This window comes from Delphinapterus leucas, chromosome 15, assembly GCF_059928025.1.
Source record: "Delphinapterus leucas isolate spDelLeu-1000000601 "Yukka" chromosome 15, BTC_Dleu_Yukka2, whole genome shotgun sequence".
Taxonomy (NCBI): domain Eukaryota; kingdom Metazoa; phylum Chordata; class Mammalia; order Artiodactyla; family Monodontidae; genus Delphinapterus; species Delphinapterus leucas.
The window spans coordinates 45171463-45188176 of record NC_143143.1 but is presented as its reverse complement, the minus strand read 5'-3'; the positions used below and the strand labels follow the sequence as shown (position 1 = coordinate 45188176).

At 40.0% G+C, this 16714-nt stretch overlaps 1 protein-coding gene across 1 annotated transcript in view; it reads left to right on the top strand.

Moving 5' to 3' along the window:
* MACROD2 (mono-ADP ribosylhydrolase 2) overlaps positions 1 to 16714 on the top strand; it is a 1987750-nt gene that overhangs the window by 1808408 nt on the left and 162628 nt on the right. Inside the window, exons 10-11 of the mRNA XM_022594140.2 lie at positions 3206 to 3250; positions 10399 to 10482. Coding sequence (XP_022449848.1) covers positions 3206 to 3250; positions 10399 to 10482 — 129 coding nt within the window. The remainder of the gene's footprint in view (positions 1 to 3205; positions 3251 to 10398; positions 10483 to 16714) is intronic.

Genomic DNA, 16714 nt, shown 5'->3' with positions numbered 1-16714 from the left:
CCCTAGCTAACTCCAGCTCACCCTTTGCACTCAGCTTAAACCTCACTTCTTCTGGAAACCATCCATAGACCTCTCTGACTTAGCTGCCTCTTGTCTGCTTCCCAATAGAACTTCTCACCTGCATCAGGGAACCTGTTACTTCTTCTTCTGATTGTTGTCTTACTTTTCTATGCCACCCACTTCTTTGTGAGCTCTTTGAGGGAAGGGAGTGTCACCTTGTATCTCCAGGGCCTTGCATAGTTCTGGCACATGGTGTTGGCCAATAAATGGTTAGGCAGTAAAAGTAGTCATCACAATGACATGATAACAGTAACAGCCAGTATTTACTGATTGTTCCTTCTGTGCAAGCATTTTACATGTATTTCCGACTCTAGAAGAATGGTAATTTTATTAACCCCATTTTCCAGATGAGGAAGCTGAGGAGTAGGTTTACATAATTTGCCCAAGTTTGCCCAGCTGTACATAGTTTGGCCTGGAAGTGAACCCAAGCAGTCTGAATATAGGTCCTGGATTTATTCTTAACTTCTGTATGAATAAATGAGTGAGTGAGTGAATGAGTGAATGAATGAATGAATAATAACACCAAGTCTGATCCTTCAACACCTTGGGAACATTCTGGGGATGATGCTATCAGTACAGTCTATAAAGTTCAAATATCAACTCTGATGTCACATTTCTGAGGACCCTTGTAGCCTTGACTGGAAGCATCTGTCCCTCCTCTGGTACCTTTTGTAATGGCACTGACTATTCCCTACCATATGTTCAAATTTCTCTGTGTGTCTTAGTTTCCTTACTATTGATAAGTTACTAGATAAGTTTCTACTTAAGTGTCTGATTCATCTTTGTATTTTCTGTTTCCCCAAGCACCAAGCCTTGCACCTACTAAGCTACCAATGAGTGTTTGTTAGAAGGACAAATGGACACCTGGGGGACAATCAGAGAGATCTTTGACGTTTCCTTTATTTTCCCCTAGAAACTGTACAGACTCTTTTCCATCCCACTCTGAGATTCCAGAGAGTCTGTTGTCATGGAGATGGTTCTAGATATTTTAGTCGGTTCTGGAAAATAAAATTCTGTTTAAATATATTAAGTTCAGAAAAGAATCTGTGAAGAGTTTACTTTGTAGCATTTAGATAATCATTTGGTTAGAAATCACATTTCTAAGAAATAGCTATTCTTCCTCTTAAAATTATATTCATAGAAAGAATGAAAGAAAGAAATATGCAGAAAATCACTAATGTTTCTAACAGTCTGAATGGAAGAAAATTTACTTCTTTAAAATTTAACTGTGACCATCAAGAATTACCCTTGTAACCTCAAATTAAAGGCATTTTCCATTCCTACTAGTATATTGCTAATCGTCATTAATAATTAATACTTAGAAGAGTGCCATATTGAATAAATTTGGCTAGGAAGTTGCAAATCTTTACTGAGTCCTTATTGTTTACAGACTGTCTTCTAGATACATGCTGTCCTAATATGTAAGAGATACTTAGAAATATAAACATAAGAATTCTCCAATTTGACTAATAAAAAATCAGAGAAAAGTAAAAATCAGAGCAAAACAAAAAAAGTCAGAAATTTAATTCAGCAGAAATTTCTTTATTGATTCTACTGTGTAATCAATTGCATTAGGTGCCAGGGAATACAAGGGAACATAAGACATAAGCTTTATCTTTGAATAATTTATGACCTAGAAATGGGTCTATGGAAGACAGGTAGGTTAACAAGTAACAAGACTGTGGGATTTGATGGTAATAATAACTATTATTTAGCACTTAATGACGTTTCAGTAGCTGTCCTAGTGCTTTATGTGGTATTATCTAATTTAATCCTTATAACACCTCTCTGTGGGAGGCACTGTTATTATCCCACTTTACAGCTGATGAACCTGAAACTCAGGAATATTAGGTAATTTCTCCAAGATCAGATACCTAGTAAATGAGTGGATATAGGGGCCAGTATGCAGATCTAAGCCTAAAGGTCCTTAAAGTCCATACTCAGAAGGCAATAAAAATAAGGTACCAAAGGGGACACTATTCATTCACACTTGGGTGGAGCAGATGTTATGCTGCCTCAGCTTGGCCTGGAAGGATGAGTGTGAGTAGAGGTGGAGAAAAGCATTGCTTCCAGGACTGAGGCAAGTAGGGGAAGCTAAAGGAAACCTTAAAAAATTGGGGAAAAGGTCAAGTGTTGTCATGTGTGTAGGTGGCAGCATGAGTGGAACAGGGGTGGTGAAACTGAGAAAGGTGTTCGGAACCAGATCTTGTTGACCTTGAGTGTTACCCCAAAGAGTCTAGACTTTTCTCATTAGACAGAGAAGAGTCACTGAATGGTTGTGAACAAGATCAGAATTGTATTTCAAGATTGATTTGGCAGCTATGTGTAAAAGGAATTGGTGTCAGAAGTGGGAAGAAGAAAAGGGCAGTTGGGAAACCACAAAACAGGGAAGGTGAATGGCATTGAGAGCTGGAATTTGGATTGTAATAATGTGAGCAGAGAAGAAGAAACATGGAAATAGGACAGGATTTGGCACCTCCTAGATGTGAGGAACACTTAAGGAGAAGAGATGATAACACATATTAGTTCAAAAAGCAAATACGTCATTCAGCAGGCAGAGGAAGCACACATCTGTGTCCAGTTAAAGGGACCTACAATAGGAGATGAGATGAGGGGAGTTAAATGGGGATGGAGCAACTGGTGGGAGCACGTGAAAGCACATGGTTAAAGGTGTGGATTTGCATGTGTAGCAAACAAGCACTTTTTCTGGTGCAATGCAGGGGTTGGACATTCTGTCAGCCTACAACCAAATAGTGATGCCTGCATTTTCTCAGAAACTTGAGGTGAGCATACATACCTTTAATAAATGCAGAAAATATGGCATTTAAAATCTGTGATTTTAATATTTTTAGGAATTAAAATGACCGAAGTGACCATATATAACTTTGATAAGTAAAACAAATTATTTCATATATAGTTTATTATAAATATGTAATAACTTTTAAAGGAAATGTAAACCCTAGGTGTTAAATTGTGCTCTAATGTGTACACTTTCTTCTTAATTTAGCATGATAATATAAGACAGTAGAAAGGCATAATTTAGCACTCTCTTTTCTACTGTTTTCTTCCATTTTTTATTAGTCAAATTGGAGAATTCTGGTGTTTCTAGCTTTCATATGAGTTTTTCTTTGTTTTTTTTTAATAGATGATAATAATGAAGAAGAAGACATTGACATGAAAGAAGATTCAGGTATTAAATTTATAATTTTATTCTTACAGGATAGACAAGGATCATTTTGTTGTTTATGTATACCTCATATTTTCCAAAGAAAGACAAAATAAGGTTAATAAAATAGAAATGTACACTCAAGGTTATAAAATAAGGAAATGTTATTATAAAATAACAGCTAATGCAGTTATGGTATTTAAACGTTAAACTTGAATTTGAGCTTCCTAATAGCTAAGGTAAAAATGGAACATGATGTTGTAGTTAATAGAGGTGTGTAACAAATCACCCCCAAAACTTAGTGTCTAAAACACCCACTTATATGCTGAAATATTCGGTGGGTCAGGAATTCAGGCCAAACACAGCAGGGGTGATTTGATAATACTACTCCACAAAATCTGAGGCCTCAACAGGAAGACTTAGCAGCTAGGGGTTAGAATCATCTAAAGATTTGTTCACTCATATGTCTGGCTGGTGATTGACAGGGCTGTTAGCTGAGACCTAAATTGGGGCAGTTTTCTGAAGCACCTGTGCATGGCCTCCTCCTGTGACCTGGGCTTCCTCCCAGCGGCCAGCTTCCTTTTGTTTTTTCTAGAGAGAGTGAGCAAGCCAGACGCATATCACTTTTAAGACTCATCCTCAAGAATCCCATATAATTACTTCCACCAAACTCTTTTCTTTGGAGTGGTTATTCACAAGCCCACCCAGGCTCAGAGGAGGAGAGAATAGACTCAGTTTCCTGATGGGGAGCAGTGAGGTTCTACACAGCAGGTAGGACCTGAAAAATGGCTGGGGCCATCTTTGGAAAATGCATTCTCTACATATGATGTATTGCTCTCATTATCAGAAAGTGAGATACATGCCTACTCCTCAAAAACAACCAGTGTTTGGTGAGAGAAATCTAGTGGTTAACAGCATTGGCTCTGGCCTGAGATCAATATGAACTCGATAGTGAATGCATGAAGCGATAGGCCTGGATTCAATCCTAGCTCTTCCACTGAATGAATTAGAGTTTTCTGTATAAGCCTCAGTTTACACTTCTGGGGGCAATAACTCTTACCGTACATTCTTGTTTGGGGGACTAAATGAGATATCATACCTGAAATGTTCCTTGGACCATAGTAAACGCTCAGTGGATGATTGCTTTTCTCACTCAGTATATCGGACAGATATTAGAAGGCATAATTCTCTGGAATGAGAGCCCCATGTTTCTCATTTCGGCAATCACACTGCTCTAGACATGAAATGGAGCCAGTTTTCAAAACTGAAATAGATAGAGGCCCTAATTTTGTGTGACATCCTGTTGCTGCCAGAACTCCTTACAAATCACTGACAACCTGGGTCTGACCAACTCCACGAACAGGGAGCTCTTTAAACTGTGAGGCAGACAGTCTCGTTGGGCAAGGTTTGGTTAAGGTCGTCCTTTTCCTTGTGAAGTTACATCTCTCCCTCACCTGACCTCGCACTGTCTTCATGAAGGAGTAGCATCAGTTCCTTTCCTTCATAACAGTTCACTGGAACAGTGACTGTAGCTTCTATCCACTCTTGTTCCTGTGGTCTCCCCAGGACCATGGACTCAGAGGGCATGAGAAGCAGACGGAGGATCTCAAAGTCAGGAGCAGGAATGCAAGAGGTAGAATAGGGACTATACAGCAGCTCTGGGTTCCCTACCTGTATCCCCTCGGCTCTCACTGTTGTTGTATAATACCAACAGCTTTCTAAGGAAAGTTCTTGTGACTTTCAGCTGAGTGCTTGTCTCTGTTCATGAAAGAAAACTCAAAGTACCGGGGAGTTAATTTCTCTGGAGCAGACCTCAGCCAAGGTTGGCCGACAGTTGGTTGATCCAACCAACCTCTTGCAGGACACATCTGAGGCATGTGCTAGACCGGTGCTGCCCAGTAGAAATACAACGGCAGCCTCAACTGTGAGCCTGATATATAATTTCATATTTTCTAGTAGTCACATTGAAAAGGGTAAAAAGAAAACAAGTGAAATTAACTTAATATTTCATGTAACATAATATATCAAAAATATTATCATTTCAACATATAATCAATATAAAAATTATATTAGTCAGATATTTTACATTCTTTATTTTTCCATACTAAGTTTTTGAAATTTGTGTGTATTTCACACTCACATTCCAAATCAGAGTCTTCACATTTCAAATATCATTGGCAAAATGTAGTATTGGACAGCGGGATTCTATACCACCGCCCAGAGGCTCCCAGCAGTATTGAGCCCTGATTGTCCACAGCAGAACTTTCTCATGAACACACTAACTGATTGTCCTCCCTTTCCAGTCTTACTTCCCTACTCCCCTCTGGTGCTTCCTGGGGTAATCTCTCAAATTAAGTACTTGCACTCAAACCTTTCTCTCAGTGTCTTTTTCTGAGAAAATTCAACATAAGACAAGGGCTCTGCTTGCCTTTTGTAACACATAAAGCCCAAGGCAAAGTTTCAATTAAAATATCCATTCCTGTACTTAGGTAGGATATCTTCTTATTTAAAAGAACCATAGGTTGAAAAAAGACTTTGAGCGGTCACCCTATCTTAGATTCCATGAATTTAATATTAATGCTTGCATTTCATGTGTATGAATGTATCCTGCTCATGTGAGGTATCACTGGAATATCCTTCAGTCATGGGGAGTACTGCCCGTTCAGCCAGACAGTTTAAGGAGCTTATCTTGCTAAGGATCATTTGCCTGAAGTGACACAAGTACACATTTCTAGGCAAAGGGAGTTGACTTCTTAATGAGATGCAGCTAGCTATCCGAACCGCTGAGTGAGTTCAAGGAAATCATTATTAATGCTAATGCAGAGCCCACAAGGTTGGAGTCAGCATTTGAGGTTTGGGGGCCTTAAGTGGGTCATTATTTCTGATTTTAGTCCCACCAAGTGTCCTGGGGGTTTTGTCTCCAGCAGCTGGATTCAGCTGTTCATGTCACACAGAATGGCCCAAGGATGCTAAGTCACTCAGGCAGAATGGGCTTGGGAAGCTGCTCTCCATTCCCAATATCTGAGTGCTGAAATCATGGGGGACTGTGTGCAAAATGGGTCCATGGAGGCCCAGCTGGCCTTGCTGAATATTGGCGAGCAGGCTGGCTTCCGTTCAGTCTCACGCTCAGGTGTGCTGGTCTCTGAGAAGGGTATGATTGAGCCTCCGAAGACCATTAACTGCTGGCCTTCCCTCTGCCTTGCATCATCTCTTCTTCTCGTACAAGTAGAAACGCTGGAAGAATTTGTAAGAATACTGTTGACGCTAGTGAAGGGCTGCTTGGGTGAATCAACCAGCCAGCATATGCTAGTGAATGATAGTGGATAATAATTTGGATATCAAAAACCAGTGAGGTGCTGGGAAATGTACTCTCTGGGTGGGGGGAGGGAGCCCCAATTTGAAGAGTTTTCAGATTTCTTGGGTATAAATATGCCTACCATGGTATTGTTCGAGCTGCCAAGCATGAGTCCAATGAATGTAGGAGTGGAGGAGAGAGAGATCCAACCAGGTGGGGCAGGCTGGCTCCGATCAGCCCCAGCACACTTCTGCCGAGCCAGGTTTTGAGTGTGTACCTTGTGCCGATCACTCAACATACATCAACTCACGTAAGATACGCACCAGCTCTAAGAGACGGGGACTGTTATTATCCAAGGCTTAGGGGGGATTAGTTCCTTGGTTATATAGTAGAGACAGAATCCCAGTATCTAGGTCTAACCCGAAAGCTCACATTCTTAGCCCTTGTGCTCCTGTCTCTAGACTCTAGTAGTAAGGAGAAGCAAAAGCATATCAAATGGTATCAGATAAGGTCATCCTAAGGAGAGGCTCTGCCCCCATGGGAGGTGGTAGAAGCCAACTGACTTAAATGCCTAGGATCCTTTTTAAGTCCTTTAATTACTTAAGCCGAGCATAGTAAATGTTTCCCTATGTCCTTTCATTTCCAAGACCACGCACTCTTGAAATGGACCCGAACCTGAGCCCCAGGGGCAGAAAATCAGCAGCCACCTATGGCAGGTCAGCCACCTAAGAGCCCGGAGCACAGTTGAGTTCCTCAGGGAGCAAAGACATGCGCATAGCAACACCCCAGCGTTCCAGCCTCTGCCAGAAATAGAGGCAACAGAGACAGTATGATACAGTGTCAAGGGGAAGCATGGGGTGCTACTGAGGAATGTTCCTCTAGCTTCCCCCAGGCCAAGAGGGAGAGTAGAAACATGGGCACAGAGGCCACATGTAGCAGTGACTTTCATTTAAGTGTCTCCATGGGTGTTATGAAATGATACTATACTATGTCATAGACGACTGCTCATAATTAACATGTATCCGTGCCCACTGACCACCCCAGGAGTGCCCTACGACTTCTTCAGAAAGGAAGCACTTGTACTTTGGGGGTATGTAAATAGCTCAAAATGAGGGCAAATAGATGTCTTTTTAAACCTCACCCATTCCCCAGGAATTCCCATTCAGGTGGGAAATCAAGAATTCAGATCTCAAAAACTCACTTTCAGGAAACGCTGGTTTGGAGTTGAACTCCCAGCAATGGAAACTCTCCTCTTGGTCCCAGTTGTAGATGATGCATTTCAGGGCATGGGAGGGTTAGCGTCTTCTCCCAGAGATATTGCAAGTGTTACTCTGCTCATTTTATGAATCCCTTTGAACCCAGCATCTGTGCTCAGTGAGCTGTTCCAAGCATCTCATTTCTGTTTTTGCTGAACCCATTCCGAAGGGTCAGTATCCATCTCGCACCTGGTGACAGAAAGCTGAGGGAGTTGCTAATGTAGTCGCTGGCAACATTTTTCACCCTGGTCGTGGTAATGACCTGGGATGTGACTGCCTTTCAACCACAGAAAGCCTAACGCTAGTGCCCAAAAACCTTTGTAGTCCGTAATGCCAAAGTTTTTAATAGCACATCTATCAAATGCATTTGTTTTGTTCTGTTCTTTTTATAATAAATGGGAAAAGAAAAATGAGTCGCCATAACTCTGTAGTGTAGTTATAGAATCCTGGAGTAGGTAACAGCTGCTAAAAGGGTGAGAATTACGCACAAGCCCCATTATATCTTGACCTTAAAGAAAGGCCTGGGTGAAGGGGATATAAAACAGAATTTGAAATGAAATTCTCAAGGCACTGCCAGACACCAGTGACACGAGAGATTACGGAAGACAAATGCCCTTTCTCATGGAACTTATATTCTCAGAGTAGGGGGTGTTTGAGAAGGGAGACATACCTTAAAGAAATAAACAAGGGGACAAGATAATTTCAGATACACCAGATGATGTGTTTGCGAGAGATTTTCCTTGCAAGTACCCGTCAGATTAAGTAGTCAGGGAAGGCCTTTCTTGGGAGCTGAATTTAATCTGAGATTAAAAGATGGGAAGGATGTAGATATATGAACATACCTGTCAGGGGAAAGGCAGAGCAGCAGGTGTAAAGTTCCTGAGGCAGGAACCAGCCTAGAACTGATTGAAGAAATGATTGAAGGGAGTTAATAAATCTGAAGCCAAAGAGCAAGTGGGAGATGAGGCTAGTGTGGTAGGTGGAGCCCAAGTGACACGTTGTCCTGGACCATGGAATTGGATTTGGATCTTATTCTAAGAGCAATGGTTTTTAAACAAGCAAGCAAGCGATGTGATCTGGTTTATGTTTAAAAGATAACTCTGGCTGCTACATGGAGAATAGATTGTAGGGAGATTAGAAAGCTAGAAGTTAGAATTCAGGTTGTTGTAGTAACCCAGGTAAGAGATGCTGCTGGTTTAGACTAGGACGCTGATTGCAAAGAATGGGCACAGTAGAGGAATATGGGATCTATTTTGGTGCAGAGCTAATAGGACTTATTATGATGGGATTGCTTTATAGGAAAAGTAATTGAAGAGAAATATGAAGGATAATATCTCGGTTTTTGGTTTGAATTCCTGGGTAGATAAGTCCTACCATCCCTTGAGATGTGGAATACTATAGAGAGAACAGGCTTGCAGACATCAAGAGTATCGTTCTGGCTGTGTTGTTTGAAATGCCTAATGGGATTATTTACATAAGTGTGAAATGCCTGATGGGAGCTGAGTAAAGGGGAATCGTTAGAGAAGAGTGGGGTTCAGGTAAATCCCAGCCCTGAAAGGACAACGGGGAGGTGGTTGTTACAGGGCCCAGAAGACAGAGAGGGCTGTGAGGAGAAGGTCAACTGACAAGAGCTGTAACCTTAGATTGAAGGAGACAATCAGCCCTTGAAGACTACTGGTAGCCTAGGAAATAAATGCCCTGGGCTCCCCATTGGCTGGATCTAACAGGAAGCCAGTGAGCTGGGGAGTTCATTGGTGCGGTCCATAGAGAGCAGTCTCACAGAGCACAGGGGGCTGGGGATGGGGGGGGGGGGATGAAGGGTGGAAAGTGGATCTGAAAGGGCAAACAGAAGACATCCAGTCCAAATGCAAAATAAGATGCCACATGGGCCATCGAAGGCATAAGCTTTGAGAAGTGGAAAGACCAGGACTGGAGATATAAATTAATGCCTAACAAAGTATCTGATACCCAAATGGGATGAATTCAATGATAGTTTTCCTAAAAAGTGTCTTCAGAATTTATATTACTAGCCTTCTTGGATAGACTTGGTTAGGGGACCATTGAGAAGAGTGGGAAGCATAATAATTTAATCGGGGACATATAGAAGTTTTTTAGAATCTGGATTACTAAAGAAATCTGTTCGATAGAATGAGGATAATTTCAAGCCCCACTGTAACCCCCCAAAATGAGATGACTTTACCGCTCATCTAGCCCTACTTTGAGGGCTAAAATGAAATTACACAATGGCAACTGTCAATTAAGCCATGAAGTTTTAAATCAAACTCTCCTGGAGAAAAACGTAATAATAATTTGGGGTTGCCATGTGGAAAATGTTTTAATTTAAAAAAAAGCACTTAACATTTCACATTTGTGTGAATCATTAATAATGGCAATAAAAAAAGTGTTCATGCTTAAGCTCTAAGTATAAGTCCACGTTCATTGGAGAAGCACAGGTCTTTGCCAAAATTTAGCTCGGCCATAATGACAGATAAACCTGCAGTTAAGCTTCACTATATGTGTGGGTTTAGTAAAAACTATATATATTATTAAACATCAGCATAATTTTGAACCCCTACCGGTAAATATTTAAATAAAAACGTAGTAAATCTTTGTGCTTCCAGAGGGGTTAGAGCCAAAAGACCACTCTCCACCCCACAAGAAGAGCAAAGCAAAGAAGCCAAAAGGTTCCAAGGACTCTAGCGAGGGTAAGTCCAGCCCTTCATTTCTTAAAAAAAAAAATGTTCCATGAAAAGAAACTTCTGTTTAACTTTTAAATTTTGTGTATGCTCTCATATTCAGATATTTCTAAGGGTTCAAGCATCACCGGGCACTTCTTTCTCCTTTCTTAATATGTTTACTCTCCCCTGAATATGAGGATGAAATAGCAGATTCAGGTTAAGTTTGTTAAGGTAAAAACCAAATGTAAAAAAATCATTTTCTCAGTGTGACATATCTTTCATTCCTACAAAGTGTGAAGTTGTGGGTAGTGCTTACCAGTTAGGTGCTCTGAAATCAGGTAAGGGTGAAGGTCCAGATCTGTGTGTGACGAGTTGCATGGTAGCTATTGTCTTATTGGATCATTTGTTTTTCTCATGAACACATTCTGAGTCCAGAACCAAGCCTCAGGAGTGGGAGATGGAAACGCTTCCTGTCTTTAGTGTTCTTCTCTCCTTTCTAGAAGCCAATGTATGTTTGCATTTATGCATTGAATGGGCATGCCCAGCTGGGCTCAGTTTTATGAAGAAACGACACGCCCTCTCTCTTACTTACAACACGAGTACACTTATAAGATATGCAGATTTTTCATTTAAAATGGTATCTTTGGGTATTTTGTAAAGTAAGCCTCTAACCTAATGGTATGCATGCACTTCTAACAGTGGAACATATTTATGCCTCTACTTTCTTGCCTGGAGCCATACTTCATCCGCTGTGAGATGGCGAGTACAATAATACTGATGGTGTCTGCTTGGGTCTTTGGGAAAGAAGATGCCAAGATGAAGTAGAAGGGCAAGAAAGTACTGGGTGAAAGGGGAGGAGCAGGCGAGGGAGCAGTAGGTGAAGGAGAGAAGGAAGGAAGGTAGATGCGCTGGAAGAGCCTCCGTCTGCAAATTAGCCTGAGTCTGGGGAAGCCCAGGCAAGGACTAGATAAAAGGGCTTTTGCATTGGGCAGGAATGTCTGGGCTGCAGGGTCCCCTCCCCACTGAGGGCTCTCTGGCTGCAAGTGGCTTGGGGAGAAAGTGACAGGAACATAATACTGCCTTGAATCCCCGAAGTGTGGCCGCTGCTTGCTGTCAGCCAACTTGACTCCCAGCATCAGGTTGTCTCTTGAAAGGAGACCTTGAGCACCTCACCTCCATGACTGCACAGCCTCTGTGTGCGTGACGGATTCTAAATAAGTCATGACACTCTCTTCTCCCTCATCCGGGCTCAGAACCAGTTGAGGAGGCAAAGCTGTAAGAAAGTTGAAGTCAAAAATATTAGCTTCGTTATTAATGAGGTTAGACCAGAGCTCTGGTTATGCTGCCCCCAGATGGGCTCCCTAATGCTGGGTTTCACTCCTGAATATGAAAGACTCTGCCCCCTTAAAAGCAAGTGCCACTGTCCTTGGTATCCTCAACTGCCTGGATAGAGGCTGCCCTGGTGAGACTAAGCTAGGACGTGTCCTCTCTGCAGGCAGATGGATCTGAGAGAGACACACCATGGGGCTGTTTCTTCTCCCAGGCTCGCCCTAGGTGAGGGGGTGTGGAGACAGGTGTGGCAGTAAATGTCCTCTGCCCTCTGGGTGAGGTGCAATGGATAAACAGTAGAAATAGTCTTTGTAAAGTGCCTGGCATGGGTCTGCTTTCCATTAGTGATGGCTATTCCATTATAATTACTATCATAATCAGGACCATGATAGGGTACACATTGTCCTAAGTCACTGAAATGCGCTGGAAAGTTTAGAATCATTCGGAGAACACTTAGAACCATGGAGAAGGGCAGCAGCTCTCTCATTGGCCGGAGGGGGTTTGCTAGGATCTGATTGGGAGACCTGCTACTAGAATTAGGTCATTTCCTGGACAGTCTCTTAAGACCATGATTCGGAAATGGATTAGGTGCAAAACAACAATTGCCCTTTCCCTGGAGAGGCTCCACCTCACTGAGTGGTTCCCATCGCATGTGTGACCCACATCAAAGGTTGTTTTCCAGAGCCTGAGGCTGCTGTCATTTCCAAGTGTCACATGGGAGGTGGCGCACATACAGTGCAGCAGTTCTGTCACTTAATTAACAAGGGAATTCTTCTGAGTTATTCCTTCAAATGTGTAAAAGCTTCATTATTTCCTAAATAATTTGCTTTGTTTTAGGAAAGCCATCTCATAACCCTAATATGACTAAATACTATGTCTTCACCTCACCCAAATATGTCATCCCAGAATCTGCTCTGAGTCACAAAAGTACCCTCACTGTGGGTTTGTTACCAGGGACATTTGGTCTGCGGCATCATGGTGAAATGTAAATGTTAGTCACTCTACAGAAACATGGGGATTGCGTCTTTGTTCCTAAGATGCCTTCCAAGATAAGAAAGTAAAAGCTGCTGGGAAAGGAGTGAGAAAGGGAGCAGAATCTGACATGCCAGTGGTAGATGACGGCACGATAGGGGACTCGTTATCAGTATTTTGACAAAATAAACTATGTCCTGTATTCAGGTGTTGTATTGTTGCATATGTCTCACTTCCTCTTATGATTCAAAGAGTTCCAATCATTCTTTCCTACTGGATATGCAAATGGATCAGTGTACCACTGGGTAGAAGGGGAATGTGGGTCATGACCCTTCTCTGCAGTCTTCCTACTTTAGAGTTATCAGTCCTTTTCCAACTTGGTCATCTCTCTAATATGTTTTAGTAAGAGAAACTTCTGGTATTTTTATTTAGAGATCACTCAGCCTAAATCCTCATCACCTGACCTCATCTCACTTCTCTCCTACCTTTGGGTTCCCTGCCCTGCTTCCAACACTTAAGGCACTACTGATCACCTCAGCTCACCCTGTAATATACATTCTCAGACAGTGTCATGGAGAGTGGAGTTGGAACACAAATTCACTTGGATTTTGCAGCATATATAACCATAATAGCTGTATTTTGATCCAGAAGAAGAATCTTGAGAGCATATGGTCAAATTTTCTCATTCTACAGAGCTGTTTTTAAAATAAGCTGCAAACAGTTCTTTAACTTGCCCAAGTCTATGCAGTTTATTAATGTTTTAATAATTTTTTAATATTTTAATAATAATTTTTTTTCTTTTTTTTTCTGGAAACAACACAGCTTCTCTAATCTTTTTCCCTTTCTCTCTTCTGGAAATTAGAACTCGTTTTGTTGAAGGAGGAAATGTTGCCATCATTACAGCTTTGAGTGAAAGCAAATATTATAAATATTTAAGTATTTAACTTTAAATATTTAGCTTTAAATATTTAAATATGTAACTAAAGTACTGAACATCAAATTTTAAAAATCAAACAGTTTCTAAAATTATTTGCATATTTTATACTGAGGACTTTTGGATATAGAGTTCTATTTTCATTATTTTGATTGAAATTTCATGGACCACAGTATACTTTGATTTGACCCACTGCAATGCAATGCCAATAATGAAATGATTAGCAATTTCAGACCACTAACTGTTTGTCTGGCATGTGATAGAAATGGTAATGCTATCCATAAACCACCACATCATAGGCATAATTGTTTGAAAAAAGCCTGATTAATACCCATTCCACCAATTGCAGCTCCCAATAATTTAAACCAGTTTTATTTCTTACAAAATATTTAATTGAAAGAATATCATTACAGAATCTTAGCACCTTTCATAAAACATGCTTTTCTCAATCTCTTTCCTCTATCCTTCACAAGTAGATCCTCTAGAAGTTCCATTAGTGAAGTCTCTCAGGCTTTGTCTGAAAAGATGTTATTTTCCTTTTTTTTTTTTTAAGGTGGTTTTGCTGAGTAAAAATTCAAGGCTGATGGTTATTTTCTTGCAACATTTTAAAAATATTTTCCCACAGTCCTTTCGATCCTATAGTTGTTAAGAAGTAATGTCTCAGTCTAATTATTGTATATCGTTAGGTTATCTCTCTTTTCTTTCCAGCTGTCTTGATAATCTATTCTTTATCTTTGGTGTTCCTCAGTTTCACTGTGGTATACCTCAGTGTGGGTTTCTCTTTATCCTCCTTAGGATTTGCTGTGCTTCTTGGACATGAACATGGGCATCTTTCAATAGTTCTGACAATTTTTCACCTATTACCTCAACAAATGTTAGTTCTACACTACCTTCTATTCTTTCTTTCTCTGTCCTTCATGGCTCTTAACCTACATTGCATTTTTTTTTTCTGTGCCACTATCTCTCTTTGATGGTTTCTTTTTCCAAGTTTATCATTCAGTTTGCTAATTTCTATTCAACTTTCTTCAATCTGATGTTTAACTCTTTGCTGAGTTTCTTATTTCAGTTATTATAGTTTTCATTTTTATAAGTTTTATTTGGTTCTTTTTCAGATATACCTAGTCACTCTTTATTTAATTAACACATAAAATATCTTTAAAAAAAATCTGTATCTGAAATTTCAATGTCTCCACTCTGTATAAATCAAAATTCTGCAGTTTATTTTTTCTGCAGATTCATGCTTGTAGTTATTTCCTTGTATGTTTTGCCTTCTTTATTGCCATGTTCATTGGATTTTTATTTGTAGGAATTTTTTGAAGTTGGATTAAAAGCTTATTTATTTATGTTTTGTTTTCTGAAATACTTGAAGATACTGCCAATTTAGGAATCCCTTAAACTACATATTTGGCTTAAAGTTTTATTTCTTGTTCTGTTTGCTCTTTGTCCTTAAGCCCACATTAGTGCACGTATAAGATTAGGAAATCTCAACAGATACTTTTATCTTCCTTTTTTCCTTCTCCAGCCAATGCTAAGCTGAGATAGGCAAATTCCCCACTATTTTCAGAACCAAAGCACTGCCCCTCTGCACCTCACATGTGTGTCTCATTCAATTCAAATTCTGGCTAGAGTTTCTCAATGATTATTCCTGTATCTAGCACCAACATCACCTGGGAACTTGTTAGAACTACAAATTCTAGGGCCCCATCCCAGACCTACTGAATCAGAAACTCTGATGTAGGATCCAGTAGTCTGTGTTTTTAAAAGCCCACCCGGTATTCAGATGCATGCTCAAATCTGAGAACCACAGTTCTAGGGTCTAGACCATCTGAGATTGGCAGACGCCTCAAAGCAAACAGTAATTTCAGTGCTTGCTTAGAAATCTTGATTCAATATCATTCGTCATTTCTGGCTTCTTAGAAGTTCATTATAAAAGCATCAGCTCAGCCATGTATTCAAGAATCAGATGGATAGGTAAGGCGATAAGTAGATTAGAAGACGATTGATAGATAGATAGATAGAGAAAGAATACATAGATGGTAGATAGTATATGCATACAAATATACATATAAAATACATATCTACATAACTGTGTGTGTACATACATATCTACATATATAATACATAGTCTAGAAAGATATACATATCAAAATGACCTCAGGAATTATCTTGGAGGAGTGGAGAAGGGACAGGGGCAGACTTTGGAGAGTTTAATATTCAACTTTCTAAATTTATGTGTAATTGAAATATATATATATATCAAGATTTATTTTATACTTATAAAAAAACATTTTCATTAAAAACTAAAGAGACTTTATGCTTCTAAAATTCAGTAGCAAGTTTAGAACAGTAATTTTCTCCATACATTCATCTCCAAAGCCTTCAGTGGTTTTTGGTAATGAATGCTATTTTTTCCATCATATTTTTACAGAAAGCACTAGCGCTTTGACTCTTGCTGTACAACTGCCTCTACATAGAATATTCAACAAGCCTGCATGTGACACTCATTCCTCAGGAACCCGAGCCCTTGCAATGCTAAATCAAGCAGTCCTATACTGTACTTTAAAATATTAATGATCTCTTTTGTCAGGTGAAATTATATGTGGAAACATTTTGGAAACTAGGAAGCACTATACAAGTTGGAAGGATCTAATATTGCTATTAGAAGTATTATTATTGTTTTTACTAAAATAAATTTTTCCGAATACATGAACCATGGGTGGAATGCACTTCGTATTTCCTGAGAGGCAGAATTTTCTCTCTACCCTCTTATTTTCTCTGCATATTAAAGTATTATGTGACAAACTGTTTTGTGAGCGGCTGGACAGAAGAGACATTCTCTCTTTCAGGATGCCATGCAGCACTTCATGCATTATATTCATAAACATGATCTTTAATTTAATTTTTTTGACAAGTGCAGTGAGGGGTGAAATCAGGCAGTCATAATTTTGACTTTGCCGTCACTCAAACAAGCTTAGTGATTGACCAGCTTTAAAAAAAATAAAAATAAAAAAGCAGGAATGAGGA